Source organism: Dermacentor silvarum, chromosome 1, assembly GCF_013339745.2.
Source record: "Dermacentor silvarum isolate Dsil-2018 chromosome 1, BIME_Dsil_1.4, whole genome shotgun sequence".
Classification (NCBI taxonomy): Eukaryota; Metazoa; Arthropoda; class Arachnida; order Ixodida; family Ixodidae; genus Dermacentor; species Dermacentor silvarum.
The window spans coordinates 251,532,794-251,551,325 of record NC_051154.1 but is presented as its reverse complement, the minus strand read 5'-3'; the positions used below and the strand labels follow the sequence as shown (position 1 = coordinate 251,551,325).

Sequence of the window (18,532 nt, the reverse complement as noted above, 5' to 3'; positions counted from 1 at the left end):
CAAGCCTCTGGCGTTCCACTGTAAAATTGAAGCTTGTCTGACCTCAGTGCGAAATGACAGTATTGGACGAGCCATGGTGTCTACTCAAGGCTTGCAAGTACTGGATTTAGAGCATCCAGTACCTGTAGTGCACTTTGAGCTGACGGCGTTTTTAGCTTGCCTAGGAGCACGCGAATGGCGTTCATCATTGATCGAAGCATCGCGATCACTTGTTTGTCCTCTTCAGGCAGTTTATCGGCGGGAGGTTCAGCATTCGTGGTTGCCGATGTGCGCTGTGGCTTTGCGGGTGGCTGTGGTCTTGGCAACCTAGGCCAAGCTGCATCAACCGCAGTCTCACTTTTTCCAGCATTCTGGTTCCTATCAGCCGTGACCGGTCTGGGCGGCAAGGGCGGTGGAGCCGGTGGATATGCGACAGACGCGGTAGAGACGCTGATTTTCTTCAACGAACGTCGGCGACGATATCGCCGCTTTCTGATGGTTTTGGCAGCCTCTCGGTGAGACGAATGGTCTCTCGCCATTTGTTTTAATACAGCCAGCTCCCTTTTCATGTTTGGGCAATCCTTTGACGAAGCTTCATGGGGCCCATGACAATTCGAGCATTTAAGAACAGTGGCCCTGCAATCATCCGCGGAGTGCCTTTCAGCGCAGCGAGAACACACTGCTGCATTCTCGCAAACGCTTCTCACGTGGCCCAGCCTCATGCATTTGAGGCATTGTAGTGGCTTCGGTACGAAAGGTCGCACAGGATGTCGAAAGTGGCCTACCTTTACATATGAAGGTAGACAGTCTCCCTTGAACACTATCTTCAAACAGCGTGAGCTGCCCAGGCGGGTAACACTCGCGATGACATCAGCTTCACTGGCTGGTTTCACAAGAACTTCCAAGTCGGAGCTGGGAATCGCGGAATCTACATCGTAGATGACACCGGTGACGATGTCAGAGCCCAGCGGGATGTGGGAACGGACCTTCATTCCATCCAGGTCGGTGACGTTGCGCAGGGTATTCAGTGCGGCTGCATGAGTAACGTCGATCGCCAGGACGTTCTTGCGCGTGTTTACTCTGATGTCGACAATTTCATTCGGCACCAGTGCCTCTAGCAGCACCGAAACGGTTTGCCTGTTGAGGCGTTTCATGTTCCCGTTGGGTACAGCAGGAACAAAGAGGATGGTGTTGGTCGCAGGCCTCTGTTGTGGTCTTTCATTCAATGTGCTCGAGGACGAAGAGGTCCTGGTGTTGCGTCTCTTCGCCTTACGGCTCATAACAAGTTCGAAGTCGTCATCGTCGGAGCCCTCCTCGCTGCTCAGTGAGTAGATATGGGTGTCCTCGCTGTCAGAGTTGCTGTGAGGGCCAGTCCGCTTTCTTGACGCGGCCACCGCTGACGTCGCCGAATCTGGCAGACGTCCGGGTTGGTCCGCGTCCATCGCCCACGAACAAAGAATCGACTTCTCAGAGGTACACGTATAATTCCACAAAATGGCAAGAGATACTCAAAAAACGTTCTGCCAAGCAGACACTTCGTCGTCGTCGAGGATGAATCGATAATCGAGGATGAATTTCCCTGTGAAAAACGCCCTAGAATTGTCTTGCGCAGAAAACTGCATGAGAGCCATGCATGCACCAGCAGCTGCAAGCGTGCACCGCCGATCGTGTCGCGGTACGGTTTCGAGCCTGTCGGCTCACTGTAAGAGCTTTTGATGCAAAATAACTCTATAAGGGGGAGTATTCCATACAGTAAACTGTTTTCTACGTTGAGAAAACCATACCTGACAAAGATTGTTCAGGGATTCAGTACAATTTACGACCGAGTGAAGAAGCTATAAACGCCGTCGGTATTCAAGTAAGCCATCACCATGTTTCATTTCTGCATATTCCAGACGCAAATAGAGGCAGTTTCTTCGTAAGCAGAGTGACGTTAATTTCCTTGGAGCCACTTATGGTGTCCACGGCGCCGGAATTGAAGGCGCCTCCACGTTAGCGACACGGCAACTCGCCGCACGCCGTTAGCAGTTCGCGGACCGCCGGCTGACGGCGGTCTTGGTGGAAAACGGTGAGATCTCCTTTTTACGTATAAAATCTCTCTGCTAGATCTCCCTACGGCACAGCGGCGTGGCCATTCAGCGACAGAGCAGTGGTCGCGGCTACACTGTGGCGTCGCCGGCAGCCTAGAGCCGTCGCTAATCGCTCGCCACCGATTTTGTCGGTAGGCCTTTTACTGTTCACTTCGAATCTTCGTTAGACCGACGCTCCCAAGCAGCAATGTTTTGTTACCGTTGTTGCCGCTTTACCCTCTCCTCGCAATGATTTCACACGAAGATGCTGATATATGCAATGCGAGCACAGCCGAGCCGGTTCGCAATGCACCGTCGGTATAGCCATGCCCTGCAGCTGAACTTGTATCGCAACTCTCGTTTAAGCGTTTGATCATGGCCATTTTTCATATATAACATGAGCAGTATACACGCGTCACTTTACTCTAGCGGACATCATTTTGTCTAGAATAGAAGCTGCATAAGCAATCTTTGTGTCGCCTGTAGCGGCGTCGCGCCGGTGCAGCGTCGATGCGCTGTGTTCCTTCAGTAAACACGAAGTGTTCGCCGTATATGTTCGCAGTGAGAGTGTATCATTAGCATTCTCATTTGCTGCCTTTTCATTTTGTCACAAGGCACCACACACCGCTGGAAACCCAGTGGGAATTTACATGGCGGCTTGCACTATTATTACTCTACACGCCCCCGAAAAAATGCCGGCTGTATATTTGCGATCTTGTACTAAGAACCTGCATTTATTTTTGTACTAGAAGCATTGCTATTTTGGCTTTCAATAAAATAAAATGCACACGGATATTATGCCGGAGAAGCTGTAGAAATAGTTGAATATTAAATGGCATGCGATCGCGCCGGCCTGAATCCGACATCGCCATTGCTCATGATCGTAGTTTTCACAATAAATCCTAGAATGATAGCGGTATATTAGGGCTTTTCTAGTTGTAGTAATTAACCACGAAGGAATAATGACGACCTTCAAACTTTTTTTCCACGGGTTTTGCACGTCGCCCACCGTATGCCTCCGCTAAGGATTTTCTTCTGTTTCTTCTACTGTACAATGCGTGCGATGTCCGCAAGGGACGCTGTGCGTCAGCTCGAAACTCCAGCGCTGGTTCCCTAGAGCGACCATGGCTACAAAAGCTGCGCGCATCGCGTGCAATGATGGACTGACCGCAGCCATCCAGGCGCGACCAACATGGTTCAGTTGCTGAATAATGGTTCAGTAGCAGATAGAGAACTATTCAGCAACACTGAAATCGTGGCGGCGGCGGCCGCCTGTTTTTCGCCGCATGTGGGTGCATCACGGCGACGCCACACTGGTGTTCCGCCGCGCTGGTGCGGGCCGCACAAAGTTCGCCGTAAAAGTTCGCTCCATGTGGACCGGGCTAAAGGCCGGAGTACACGGAGCGAACTTTCACGACGAACTTCGCGTGCAGGTAAAGACGCGGCGGCACGACGCAGAATGTTTGCTGTGTCGCGATACATGCTGCGAATGCCGCCACGCGTTTACCGCCGTGCTGCCATTGTGGCCGGGAAGGGCTCGCTGCTTCGCGTAAATAAAACGAAGTAGCAAAACATTGTTAAGTTGCTTTGTTCGTTGAAAAGTTATAATACCTTGTTACTGTGTGTTTATTTGTTGTTTTATTGCAGAAACGCATTCTGCAATGTAAAAAGAAACGTGAAATGTGAAATAGTTTCGTCTGCTAACCATGTGCCGAGGCGACCCGGGCAGCAGGGCGCAGAGCCAGGAAAGGTGGCCAGCGTACCGTGGATAGCGCGCGCGTGCGTTTGTTTCGTGTGTTGTTTCGTGTGGCTTAATTCATGAGTGAAATTGTTGAACAGTCTAGAGAAATAAGCAACGCCCGTTTCGACGCCTTGTGGTTTTCTGCAATGAGACGCATCCGACGCCTGCTTCTTGTCAAGAAGAAATAGTTGCTCACGCCGCAACGAGACGAGGAACAAAGGCGAAGAAGATTCTGGGTCCACCCTGTCTGGAAGCAGCGGAACCAGGAGGGCGAAACCGCACAGCTGTGAGTAAACATTAATGCTTGTATAATTGTAGTGAAGTAATATTGTAACGTTTCACGTACTTATAGTGCGCCATGTATTATGAGATGGACTTAACTGCTATGCAGGTAGCTGTGTTTCTCGCTTCATGTTGTAAACAAATTGCGCTGAAAGATCGCATTTTACGGTCCGAACCGTTCGATATAGTTCGTGTCACTGGCTTTCTCGGGCTATAAAAATAAATATAGAAAGAAAAGTTGTTTTGCGCCTATATGAAGACGAGGTGCAACCAAGCATGCACTTAGACACCTAGTCTTTTCATAGGCGAAAGACTACTTTTCATTCCTTTCTTAATATTATTAAAAGTAATAGCAGGGTTCTTGAATACTTTTTTCCTGGTCATGAAACTCCCGCGTAGCGCTATGGGAGAGCTTCATATAGCGCCCGCAGTTGCGGCGCCGCGGCGCTGGCGTCGCTAGAAGGGCGACGGGGAAGGCGGTCGCTGCCGCCGGAAAGCGGAGCGTCGGCGCGGCGTGCAGTTGTGCGTGGTTGTTTTTAGGAGCGAAGCTCCTTATAGCGGCACCCGTTCCGTCCCCGTCGTAGTAGTAGTAGTGTGTAACCAGTCTGAGAAAAATGAGAAAAAAAATTCCGAAGTTGTGTCCGTAGCGCGGAATCGAACCAGGGACCCCTCGCTTCCGAGCGCGCGGCGTTAGCCCACTACGCCACGAAGCTTTTTTTTTTTTTTTTTTTTTTTATTTAATGCCATTTCACAAACACAAACAAAATTGATCAGATACACATGTACATATTGTAAATACACCAGCCACAGCTCGGCTGGTGTATGTGGCTTAAAAATGTTTCACAGAAGCCAATTGATCCAATACAGGTAGCCATTCTGGGGGTTCACATTGGGCTCTGAACAAGTCTCGGGTGTAGATAACACTCTCAACAAAATAGTGTCTTGCTGAGTGAATTTGTATATGGGCATGCCTAACATCCATCCTGGTCTTCCATACGCTATGCATACAAAGCAACATTAGCATATCACTCGGCACTTCCCCTGTATCCGCACATGGAAGAAACCGGAGTCCAAAAGGGCTTAATGGCAATTCTTTTTAAGAGTTCTTTGCAAGACATCCCACAGGAATACGGCATCGTGGCAGTCTAGAAAAATATGTTCTATTGTTTCCGGTTTCCTGCAGATTAAACAATTTACTGACCAAGGTACAAACAGACCTTTACTTTGTAACCATGGCTTGACAGGGAGAGTGTCGGTATGTATTTGAAAAAAGAATGTTTTAACTGAGGGCCTGATCGGCATTTTTTTAACACGCTTTAACACATCGCGTTCAGGACCTAGCTTGTAGACAGCTCGATAGACAGGTGTTGGTAAGAATACATCAAGAATATCACAATACAAACGCTTTTTCGTACATCAGACAAGTATTCATATGAAAACCTTGCCTTGAGCAAGCGTATAGACATTACCACTTCACGCAAATAAGAACTAAGCGGTCCTGCTTTCAAAGAAAACGATGATACAACAAAATCAGATAGATAATTCTGTAATCGTGCTTGGATCACAGTTCTCAAAAATACATCAGTTTGATCCCGCACAAAGAAGAATCTGCTCACCAACTGCTTGAAGAAAAGATGCGAGAGCCCTAGTCCCCCATTTTTCACCTTATGAAACAAATTGCACCGGCTGGTGCGCTCCCACTGCGATCCCCATATAAAAGTCGCGAATACTCGGTGGAATTTTGAACCGAACTTCTGGTCATGGTCATCACTTGCAACACGTAAAACACTTTGGCAATTAAAAAAATATTGCAAACGGAAGCTCTTGCAAATACTGAAAGGTTATGGCCACCCCATTTATCGGTAGTACTTTTAACACGTTTGTTTTCCTCAGACCAATATTCTTCCGCATTTCGGTAATAATTTAGTGGAATTCCAAGGTACTTTCCTGGGGAAGTTGTCCAATTCATATTGCCGTACACATCGGGTGTGCTCTCCCAGATGCCATGCCAAAATCCAAGGCATTTCGGCCAACTGATCGCGCTACCTGTTGCTGTGCAGAAAGCTATAGCTATTTTGACAACTTCTTCCACGCTTGTCTTATCAGTACAAAACACAGCTATGTCGTCCGCATACGCTAGAACCCTAATTTCACTGCTCAAAAATGTATAGCCTCGAATACGCGGTGTTGCAAGTAAACCTAAACAAAAGGGTTCCAGGTAAATCGCAAAAAGAAGAGGAGACAAAGGACATCCTTGTTTCACGCTTGACCGCACAGGAATTGAATCACTTAATTCTTTGTTAATCACTAATTTGGCTGTACAATCATGATACACCATTTTCACACCTTCAGTAATCACAGATCCAACATTTATATGCTCCAGCAGTAAAAACAAAACTTCATGTACAACTTTATCGAACGCTTTATGCAAGTCTAACTGAATCATGGCCACGCGGTCATGCATTGCGTCACAACATTCCAGAATACTTCTAGCTATGTGTATGTTTGTAAAAATTGTTCTACCTTTAATACCACACGTTTGATGCGGGCCAACAAGGGACTGAATAACGCTTTGGAGCCGTCTAGCTAACACCTTCATGTATATTTTGTAATCTGTATTGGTCAAACTAATGGGACGGTAAGACTCAACTGAAAGTAACTTTGCAGGGTCATCAGTTTTGGGGATCAGTACTACATGCGCTGTCCTAAAAGAGAGGGGTGCTTGCTTTTTTTCATAACATTCAGTGATCACTCGATGTAAAGCCATTGCCATTTCTGTTTTAAAAACTTGTATATGGCTGCACCCAATCCATCCGGCCCGGGTGACTTGCCGTTACTTAATTCATCTATTGCCGCTTCAATTTCTGCCACAGTAATTTCAGATTCCAGTGACTCTCTAACCGTGTCTTGTAATCTCGGCATAAGGGACAGAAAGTCAACTCGGAAGCGCTTGGGGTCATCAATTTTTTGGCCAAGAAGCTCTGTGTAAAATTCAACGAATGCAAGTGTTATCTCTTTGCTTTCTTGGGTAATTTTGTTACGATATCGAATTTCATTTATCGCTTTATTTGCTGCATGCTTCTTTTCTTCACTAAGCACACGATTAGTGGGCGTTTCGCCCAGCCACAATCTTTCAGTACGCGCCCTTATCATTGCGCCGCGGTACTTATCTTCATCGATCAACTCGAGCTTTGCTTTCACCTCTTTTATTTCTTTTTTAAACGCTCCAGGCACTTCATTTTCGACGCCTAACATATACTCCAGCTCACTGCGTAACTGTTTCTCTTGTTGCCTTTCCTTGTGACGTAATACACAGGCTCTATCAATTGCAGCAATTTTTATATCACATTTAAACTGTTCCCACACTGCTATGAAGCTGTTAGTTTCAGTATGAAGGGCATTTGAAAGGCATGCTTTGGCTCTTGTGACAAATACTTCATCTTGCAGCAGTTTCTCATTAAACTTCCATAGGAACCAGTTAAACTTCACAACCTTTCGTTTTTCGCCAATGGTAACCGTTACCAAACAATGGTCACTAAAACTAATGTGTTGTGTTCATAAGAGGAGCATAGTGGTACAAACTTCGCCGGTATGTATATTCTATCTAGCCTCGCATGGGAGTCACCTTGAAAATGTGTATATCGTGCTTGGCCATCTCGTGTCATGACATAACCAATGTCCTCAAGCTCTCTCTCAATCACAATTGCACTCAAAAGCTCAGCGCTTCTATCGCGCACATTGAGACCCGTTGTTTTGTCCTCAGCTCTACAGACGCAATTAAAGTCCCCTAGAACCACAATATTTCGTTCTGTTTTCAAAAACCCTTCAGCATACCTGAAAAAAGTTTCACGTTCATGCATTTTGTTTGGTGCGTAAATGCACACAGCACGCCACTGTAATCCAGAAAAAACAAAATCACATGCAACCAGTCTCCCACTATCGCAGGCGGACACTTTTTCAACAACCGCGATGCTATTGCGAATAAAAATGACGCAGCCTCCTGACCGTCCAACAGCGTGGCAAACACATATATTGTATCTAGAGCGAAAAATTTGAACCATTTGTTCTGTTTGCTCCTCACTTTCAATTTTTGTTTCTTGTACAGCCAGAAGGTCAACGTCATTTTCCAAAAGAGTGCGACTAATCTGACATTGCCTCCTGCGCGAACACAGTCCTCTCACATTCAATGTCGCAACGCGAAGGCTAGATTGAAAGTTAGTCGCCATTTCATGGAGGTTGCTTGGCCAGGCGTCCTACTCACATCGCAACAGTGGGTTTCTTGGCATCCTCGTTGAAGTCGTCTGGAACGTCACCTCCGCTAGTGCGGAGGCGTTGTAGGGTTCACCCTACGGTCAGGCGGCAACTTTGGCTTCGGTTGAACCGAAGACCGCCGCCCAGTCGACGCCTTCGTTGGAGGCTCGCCGGTGCCGGACGCACTCGCTTTCCCTATGTTGTCGGAGTCTTCGTAAGGCCGCTTTGCAGCGACGCTTCCGGTCGTGAGCATCTCGGCGTCCGTTACTTCCTGGTCGGCGTCTTGCGCTACTGACAATAACGTGTTTGCGGCCTTCGATTCCGCGTCATCTGTTGTAGTCTCTGGCATCGTTTCCGATGCTGCAGCCGAGGGCTCGGCACCACCATTCGCTTCCTGAACAGCTCCTGAAGAAGCTTCAGGGGGCGTTGCAGCAGTCTTCGCGCCGTCGTTGTATTCCCTGCTAGCTTCTTCGGCGTCGGCGGCGTCCATCAGGTGTTCTGACACAACGTCGCTACGGAGTGGGCCTGTAACGCTGGCATAAGAACGCACGCACTGGGAGTCATCGTGGCCGAAGCGCCGACAGATCCCACATCGTGGAACGCGGCACTCTCGTCGGATGTGTCCGGTGCCACGGCATCGGAGGCAGAGCGGCGCTCTGCCAGGAACGAAGACGAGCGCCATGCCTTCGGCAACACGCAGCTGGTGAGGAAGGTCATCCACTGTAACGCCCACCTTTAATTTCAGCGTCACCGAGCGGGTTGTTGATCCTTTGTCGATGCATCCCTTGACCTTCCACTTGTCTCTGCTGATTTCCGTAACTTTTCCAAACGGCGCCAAAGCCACTCGCACGTCATCGTCCGGTACGCCATGAAGCAGCCAGTAAAGCTTCAGTCGGACACCTTGATCGCGTGGGTCGATGACCATGCAGCGGTGATCTTTAACGTTGAACGCATCTGCCGCTAATATCTTCTTCTTGCCTTCCTCATCCTTAAACGTCACTGCCCACAGGTGATTCATTTGGTATGCCCCGAGGGCAACCACTTCCGGCAGCAGTGAGAGACGCGCAAGGCTGTCTCGGACATGCTCGACTCGATATGGCCTGGCTTTTACATCACCATGCAAAAACACCGTGTTTAAAACAGACGCACCTGTGGGCAGATGAGGCAGAACAACCTGGTAATCTTCAGCCGGCTTTTCAGTACACCTGATACCGCGGCCCACACGGGCCGCTGAAACCTCCCCTACAAGGGAGCACATGATGACACGTCCGAACGCTGCGAACGCCGAACGCCGACTACGACTACGCCACGAAGCGCACATAGACACACGCACCACGATGGCAATAAATACCCAACATTAACGAAAGGCCGCGTTTCTAGCGCGTTTCTAACGCGTTTGTGCTAGCGCGTTACGGCCCGTGTAAGAAGCTGGTGTAAGACGCTGTGGCCTCTCCGCCTTACCTTCAACGCGTTTCGAACGCGCTGCCCAAGGCGGTGGCAAGTCAAGTTCAAGTCGAGGAGCATTTATGAATACGGGGGTATACTCTCTCAGCAGTCATGTGATGGCGTCGGCAAACGCGGTGCACGTTCCGGCATGTGTAAATGGCTGCGTAAGACGCTGTGGCCGCTCCCCCTTACTAGAGAGTACTGCACGTTTCTAACGCGTTTGTGCTAGCGTCCCCTTAAGCGGGAAATCCGATGATTCCCTCCGGAGCTTCGCCCACTCATCATCATTCACCCCGTGGATATGCTGTGATTTTTTTTTTCGTCTGAACGTGTCTCTCCATGTAGTGACATCGACACTTTGTAATTCACCATAGCAGTGATGCCTAAAAACACTTGCTTTGCGCCAGGCTGCCGCTCCGGATACAAGGGCGTCGACGAAAAAGTCTCCTTATTCTGTTTACCAGCTATCCCGGAACTATGCGACAGGTGGAAGCGAGCAATCCCGCGACAAGAGACTGCCGGATTCTCATTTGAATCGAAGTACTTTCGCGTGTGCGAAAACATTTTGAGGCCGGAGACATTATTCAGGCGGACGTGTGTACAGTGAATGGAAACATTGTGTCACTGCCACGCCATCAGCCCAAACTAGTAGAAGACGCCATTCCAAAGATTTTCCAAGGCGTACCTGTGTACTTGTCTAAGCCCAAAGAACGTTGGCATGCACCGACATGGCACCCACCTGCAAAAGGCGGCGAGCGGTATCTTCAAACTGCGCTCAAGCCGAAGTTGCGGCCGTCGCAACTGCAGACGTCACCGATGTAGCCGAAGAAGAAATTCACGGTAAGTCTGGTACACACATTTGGAGTTTGCTACTTGCCCACTACGCAGGCAAACTGGCATCACTATCATTACGAAATTCGTTCTTGGTCACTTTTTGCAGATGAAGTACGAACTGTGAATCGCCTTGGCGGTGCTGATGCAGAGTGCCTAACAGAGCACGCTATTTGCTTTGCCTCAGAGCTGCAAAGGGTGAAGGCCCAACTTCGCAGTGTGAAGCAACAACTTCATTCGTGTCAGCGGAAGCTCGCAAAAGCGGAGGCGCAGGCTAATGAAAAACGTGGCATGCAGGAAACCATTCAGAAGCTATCCGGCCGCGAGAAGCTCATTATAGAACAGTGCATCATGAAGGCAAACATGAAGTCCACGAATTCAGTGCGGTAAGCCCCCATTCCTTTTCTTGTATAAACCGCGATAGTGTCTGTGTTTTAGAGGTTTACTTGAAGCGCGGCATTTGTAATGAACGTGCTTACTTTTTGCTTCATGATCCAAACGAAAAAGTGATAGCTCTGGCTAAAATGAAGATGGGTCACACCTACTCTTAAAAATGCAAGATCTTTTTCAGCATAAAGAACCTACTGCTAACCAGGTAAACGTTTTAATAACACACACACCAAAACAACTTGCAGAGTAGCTGTGCACTGTATAGAAATGTGATAATGATTGTCTAGCCATTTGATGCTAATGGCATACACGTCGCGTTTTAAATGCAGTGAAGATCTATTATGCTTCCTGGTGTTTAAATTTTCTCATCCATGTCATTCACTGAGTGATGGAGCAAGATATTTGTGTTTCAGATTGATACCCTGGCAGTTCTTTTGGACGATACACTACTGGAGCCGGCTGAGTGCATGTAAGATATCAATCATCCGGAGTCAACGAAGGACTGCATTTTGGACTACCTTGGCGGCTAGATTGGAAGGAAGTTTGCTAAAACAAGCTGCAAGACTGCCTTCAAACACTGGGGAGCACCTCCCGAGAGCCAAGTGCACTGACCGAAATAAAGACTAGGGGATTTTTCCAAGTGCCATTAGACCAGCTGCTTTGCCTTCTGCAAATTGTGGACGAGCACCTAGAAGTGTGCACCGTGGACAATATAGTCTGTGCCAATGTCTACATGAACATTGTTGAAGACATCCTGCTGGACGACCGTACTTCCTCGGCCAGTGTTGGCTGCGCAATACATTTTGTACGCACTACGGCTGAAGTTGTGCACTTTTTTTATTAAGTGCCGTTTGCATTTTTTACACGCGAAAGGAACAGACTATTTCTTGCTGGTGCTCGTTCATCCTGTCCAGCCACAGGTGAGAGGAAAGCAGTGACAAATTATCTTTCCAAGTGTTTTGTCTCATTCCCTCTATACACCAACTTTTCTGCCAGTCTATCAAACGCAATCTTAATTGCAATCATATGTGCACTAGTCCCTGCCGCACTTTTGCATTATTGACGCTTGCTAGTAATTACTCCTTAATAATCGTATACCATGCCCTCCATTCCACCCTTTTACTAAGTAGACACTGTCCTGCAAGGGTAGCGTGGTTAGCACAAGTCAAAATGCTATCCATAAAGACCTGTGCAAACTTGTTTTCTGTTAGGCAGAAAAAATAATACGAAAATTAGGCTCTAGTTGGATTAAAATTAGGCTCTAGGAACATAAAAAAATATAGTTATTCAGTTTTATCGTTAAATGTAGTCTTGAATGAGCGAGTGACGATGGAAGCTCCGAGCTGGTTTCAATCTGCGCTGGTATTTTTATAAAAAAAACTCGGGTGTTGTTTTCGGCCGACTAAGTGAAACGCCAACTTTGAACAGATGGTCACTGCGACATTAAATGTGAATGGACGAAAAAAAATACACTCGCGCTGGTTTGAAGTGATCATGTTTAAATTTGTATGCGTAAATGCAATAACTTTCGCTTAGAAACCGCACATATTGCCTATATCTAGCATGCGCAGTTCACAGCTGCTGCTGCAATTAGTGTCAAGATGACTTGATTCAGACGTGACTGTTCTGCGCGCGAAATTACCATTTCCAGCTTCGCGATGCCCCAGAATAAACAGGCAATTAACAGGAGAATAAGTGCTGCGGAGCGCCAGCGCGCAGTATAGGGCGCACCATAACTTCTTGCGCAAGCAACCTTAATCTGTGGGTCAGCTAGGCTTAGTCGTGGCACACTGTATCATTTCAGCACGATTTTAATCTCCTACACAGGTATCAAGAAACGTAGGTATAGGTACGAGCACAAGCGAAATTGCAACACTTGACGGGCAGCCTTGGGTGAACCATTGCTAACAATCAATGACTAAGTAATAAACAATTCGCATGCTACCTTATTAGGTGAAGGGTAAGCACTGCTATGTTCAGTTAGCGGACACAGTGAAATAAAAACATGGGCGAAGTGTTTTTCATGGCAAACATCCCCACGAGCGCGCGACTGCCCTTCCAAGCACGACAGATCGGTGCCCTTTAACTCACGGCGGTGCCTCTGCTGGCAGCTTTTGTCCCTATATGAAACTTCGTCGGGAGTTTCATGACCAGAAGAAAGTATTGAAGTAACCTGACTAAATTTATATTGAATGATTCGAACAATAATATGCAACCTTTCTGCTGAATTTCAGCAAGAACAGCGCAGCAGTAAGCGAATTTTTTAAACAACTTTACCGAAAAACGAAGGTGCCTGCATTTTGTATGGAAAGCGTTTTTAATAACCTTAGCTCTTGCTCTTGCCTGTCGAAGTTCCAGCTGATGAGGCAGGATTCTGCAATGTTCTTCCAATACTACCGGATGACACCTGAAAAATTTGAGGCATTGCCCCTACAGGTCAACGGAGATTTGAGAAAGAAGTTTCCCTGCCGGGAGCCTGTTTGCTCGAGAGAGAGGCTTGCCATTACTATCACGTACATCACTAATGCAAGCATCAGCAACTTCACCTCATGAGTGCAGCATGGATCTGACATGATCACTTTTGCACATGGGTATCGCTCCTCAGGAATGAGCGTAAAGCAAGTGGCCATGGTGTCAACGATATGTCGTCTGGCAATTCACCACACATGCAGAGTACTCTGGATGCGCTTGAAGTCACTGTACCTACCCGTGAGTATGCACTGTACGCACATTATACATCCTCAAGCTGAATTATAATAGCGCCTCCATTCCCCAAGGTTATATATATATATATATATATATATATATATATATATATATATATAAGAACTCATTTTAAGTATGGTAACGATGATGAATATTTCAGGAAATTCACGTCTTGTGAAGCAGTTCGCTGGCACTGCACTTTATTTTTTCTGCAGACACATATGGTTCAATAAGCTCCGGCTTTTGTGCTTATCTTTTTCAGGGAACATTCTCCATCGTTTTGATGGCCGTTGTCGATGCAAGCTATCGCTTCATCATGGTTGATGTAGGAGCTCCAGGCTCACACAGTGATGGGGGGATCTTCAAAGCTACATCATTTGGAAAGCAGCTATCAAACGAATCTGCGAACCTGCGAGCCCTAGCACGACTCTCCTACAGCAACATAGTTACACCACATGTGTTCGTTGGAACGACACTTTTCAACTGCGCACCGACATTATGCACCCCTACACTGGTAAAGGCATGCAACCAAGTCATAGGGTCTTCAACTAGCGGCAGAGCAGAGCTAGGTAAGAAAACATAGGTTACACAGAAATTAGATCATACTGGCATCCTGTGTCCTAAAAATTGGCTGAATTTGATGCTGTACACGCAATAGTTTGTACCGGCTTGTTTTTCTTTCTGATAGCCCCAATATATATTTGGGCTTACGGTGTGTGCTATACAAGCGTTACAGTATCCTAAATAGACCATAAATAAATCTTTTCTCCCTCAGGCGCATCGTTGAAAATGCCTTTGGCACTTTGGCTGCCAGATGGAGAGTTCTACTCAGTCGGCTCAACCTGCATTCAGACAATGCAAGATTCGTTCGAGCGCCAGACACGCAACATTCCAATACAATAGTCGCAGAGTACGGGGGCGCGTGTGGTAACGAGATCATGTAATCTCAACAGCGATATCCTGCTAAGCGTAATATCTGTTGTCATTAGGCCACATAAAGAACGCAGGTTGTACTGTTGGAGCCGTTCGTTGTGAGTCAGCACATGCTCGATTAGTGGTAATTCAGTGCGTCCGTCCGACGCTTTGCGACCCAGTGACTCATTCTGTGTGGTTGCGCGTATCGCCGTTTTTTTCCCTTCTCCTACCACTCCTTTCTGTCGTTCTTTTCTTGTTACTTCGCTTCGTGTATCCCATCGCTCGGCCATTATCCGGAAAGCGCATTACCGCCGCCCATGGACCACCAGCGTTGAATTCCACTTAAACGGCAGCGCTGCTACGCGATCTGCTGGAACCCTGTTACACAATGAGCAATAAAAACAATGACGATGTATGTGACGCAATTTTCACGTCCTCTAGCGTGTGCGTCTTGCTATAAGAGGAAGCTTCAGCTCAGTTCTACCTGCGCCGATTTTCTCACTCTGATCCATCGGATTGCAACGGTTCCCTTCACATGGCAACCGCTGCATAGATTTGCATGATCTGTTCATTGCATTTCATAGGATTCAACTTCTATCCGAAAATTTAAATTATTGAATTAAAATTTTGCGTTTTGTGAACCAAAACTATGATATCATTATGAGGCACGCCGTAGTGTGCGGCTCCGGATTAATTTTCACCAACTGCATGGCGTTCTTTAAAGCTCACCCAATGCATGGTACCAGCGTTTTTTGCATTCCGCCCACATCGGCATGCGGCCGCCGCGGCCGGGATCGAACGCGCGACCTTTAGCTCAGAAACGCAACGCCGTAGCAATTGGGCTACCGTGGCGGGTATTGGAATAATGGCACCGTATTGAAATGAAGACGCTCAATTTTTTTTTGTTTTTTAGTATTGTGAAACAATACGAATAAAAAAAATAAGGTATTCGATTTGCAATCTCGTCGCTTTGAAATTAACAAAACTAATCACAATTCTTCAAACAGCAACTAATAGAGAGACTAATACCAAAGAAACCGACCTGCACTTTTATCGGGCTCTAGAAGATGCCACTAGTAGGCCACACTAGAGCACTGCACGGGCCGATTTTTTCAGCCCGGGCCCGGCCCTGGCCCGATTTTACGCCGGGCTACCCGCCCGAGCCCGACCAAATGTTTTATGGCGAGACCCGGGCCCGGAAATAATCTACGTTACTCGGCCGGCCCGGCCCGCCACCCCTTTAACTTAAGCCCGAGCCCGGCCAGAGACCGAAAAGGACCACCGAGTGGCAATAAAAAATAAATTAAAGTAGAGAATGAAAGTAATTTATTCTTAAGGCATAAATACATGTCATATGCAATTATGAACACAATTTGGCGGTCTGAACCCAAATACCAGCGCGCGAAGTACTATGAATGACCCTGCCGAGCAGTATCGCCAGCACTTTCCAACGGCGCGACTTTGATGCGGCCCAATCCACTTCTATCGCCACGCCGCCACAGTATTTTTCCACGTCGGGCGCCTCACTGCAAAGCATGCGCCGCCCCAGCCGCTCGTCCCACTCAACCGTATCCTAGTACACTCTAGCAGAAGCGCAGCCACGACCACTGATCTCCACGCCACGACAGGTCCTGAGCGCAGCGTATGGATGGAGTAAATGGAGAAAGAAAGCTTCTCGTTCCTCCATGGTGCAGCTTAATGCACTGCTGCTTGGCGGCCGGTTGAGAACATGCGTGCAATCATAGATGGACGCAGTGCCATATTTCAGCCGTGTGACGAATTATCTTATCTTACCAGTAATCGTTTTACCAATTCGCCTTTGAAGAATCAGCAAGTCGCGAACGCGCTTGCACCGCGCTGAAAGCATTAATTACAATGATTTAGGTATGGAATAGAATGGCACCCTTTGGTTTCAGGCGACTTCGGTCTTTCTGGACTTTTACATTCTGTTCAAACAGAGCAAAATACGACGGAAGAAGAAAAGGGAAGTACACAGCAGTAGCACTGCTAGCTTCCAGTTGCGCAGGGGGAAAAGGTTTTTCAGAGTCGAGACGCGAGAGGATAACTCGCTGCACTTTACATGCACACCACCAGAAAGTCCGAGCCCGGCCCGGGTCCGGGTAAGAAAGCCCATGCCGTGCACGAGCCCGGCCCGAGCTCGTAAAAAACTGCGCTAGCCGGCCCGAGCCGGCCCACGGGCCGGGCCGGGCCCGGGCTTTCGGGTAAGCCCGAGCCCGTGCAGTGCTCTAGGCCACACTAGTAGGCCACCAGAAGCACTTTGTTTTTAAGCTATAAATCAATAACTAAATGTTAGCGGCTTAAGCGCTCCGTCATGGCTGTGTACAGCATTAGGGATTTTATTTCTGTACTGGAGGGACAGCTTTTAACTTGATACTTCAATTCTTTCTCCACATCTCAATTAATTCAACGAGTATGAAAGACCTAAATATATTTTTCTGCCATTGATTTTGACAAATCGAGCTTTTCTTTTAACAGAGCAAATTATATTCAAATGTCTTCTGCAACAGATGATCAGAAAAACAAATTTAAAAGAAAGGTGGAGTTGTTACGCTAAACAATTCCCTATTGCAAAAACCAGCGTCTTCCAGTGCCTTCCAGTGTGAAACCAGCGTGTTTTATTGCACTGGGTGGCACTGGAGACGCTGGCGCACGCTGGGAGTCACTGGGAGTCACTGCGACACTGGTGAGATCGCTGGAGAAGTGCTGGGTCACACTGGACGAGACGCTGGTTTCAGTGCTATGACGCTGGGGCGCACTGGTGTGCGCTGTACACACGCTGGTTGTCGCTGGAGTTCGCTGGTTTCGTTTGTGCCGCACTGCCGGAGTATATAGGCGCTGTGGAATAATAAATGCTTGATACAATTTCATGGGCATCTCCTGTGTAAAAAACAGACTCCTGTCCTAAGTAGCGCTATAATTTGGAGTCTGTTTGGAGTCGCTATAATGTCTGTTTCGTGTCGGCGGTGTTGCAGCTTGGAATAAAGGTGCGTGAGCTAGCTAGCCCATGCATATGCGACACTTCAGATCACTTTCGCTTTGTACATTTTCCTTTTGACTGTGCGGATAGCTGTATTCGTGAACGAAATTACGCAAACGCAGATAACGCCTCGTTTTCTAGCACTTTGTACGCAAGCGATGACTGCGAGTTGTCGCAGTGTTGTACAGTCGACACGAAACCCAGAAGCCGTTCAGACGCGTTCGAACGGACCTCAGGAAGCCTGCCGCTGATTGATATTATCGCACCGACAACAAAGCTGCGGCGATTGGTGCGCTTCCACTTTCCCTGGTGTAGTAAAAAGAATAGTTAAAAGGTTCTGAAGCTCAAATACAAACATTTTCCCATTCGCCAGGTACCCAAACCGAGATCGTTTGCTTCCCCCGAAGGCTAGGCCTACCGTACCCGCCGAGTCCGTCTACACTCTATCGGCCCGTCTAGGCTGAGGAATCACCAAGTCTAACGAGGATAAATCACTCTGTAGTTCCGCTTTCCCATCGGTGTTTTTAAACAGACCATTCTTTCGTGTCTACGGTGTCAGCACAACAAGCGATGAGCGCCGATATGAAGCGTTATAAACATACCTATGTGTGCTGTTGCTGAAGGCTGCCAGCCGCATTAACCGAACGCTTCTCTGACGGAGATATGTGGCTAAACATACCTGTCGATTGAAAAGCATTGTCCATATATGGAAATGTTGAGTTACATTTGCGCGAAGAACAATAAACGGCTATCAAAATCGGCAGTAACAGCCCGTACAACATCCCGGGTCGGCGGTTCATTTAAGGCTTTTTCCTAGTTAATATACCAATCGCAAAAGCAAATCAGTGTTGCAGCACTTAAGGCATACTATGCAATACGGACAACAACTTTTTCGTTCTGATAGAGGCGTAAGTTTTAGTTGAA

General features: G+C 47.5%; 1 protein-coding gene across 1 annotated transcript; it reads right to left on the bottom strand.

The window, feature by feature from the left end:
* Positions 1 to 8,389: 8,389 nt before the first annotated feature.
* Positions 8,390 to 9,775, bottom strand: LOC119439175 (uncharacterized). Its single transcript, XM_037704827.2, has one exon. It carries the CDS (start codon positions 9,641 to 9,643, stop codon positions 8,390 to 8,392), a length of 1,254 nt encoding a protein of 417 aa, XP_037560755.2. The 5' UTR covers positions 9,644 to 9,775.
* Between the last annotated feature and the right edge of the window lie 8,757 nt (positions 9,776 to 18,532).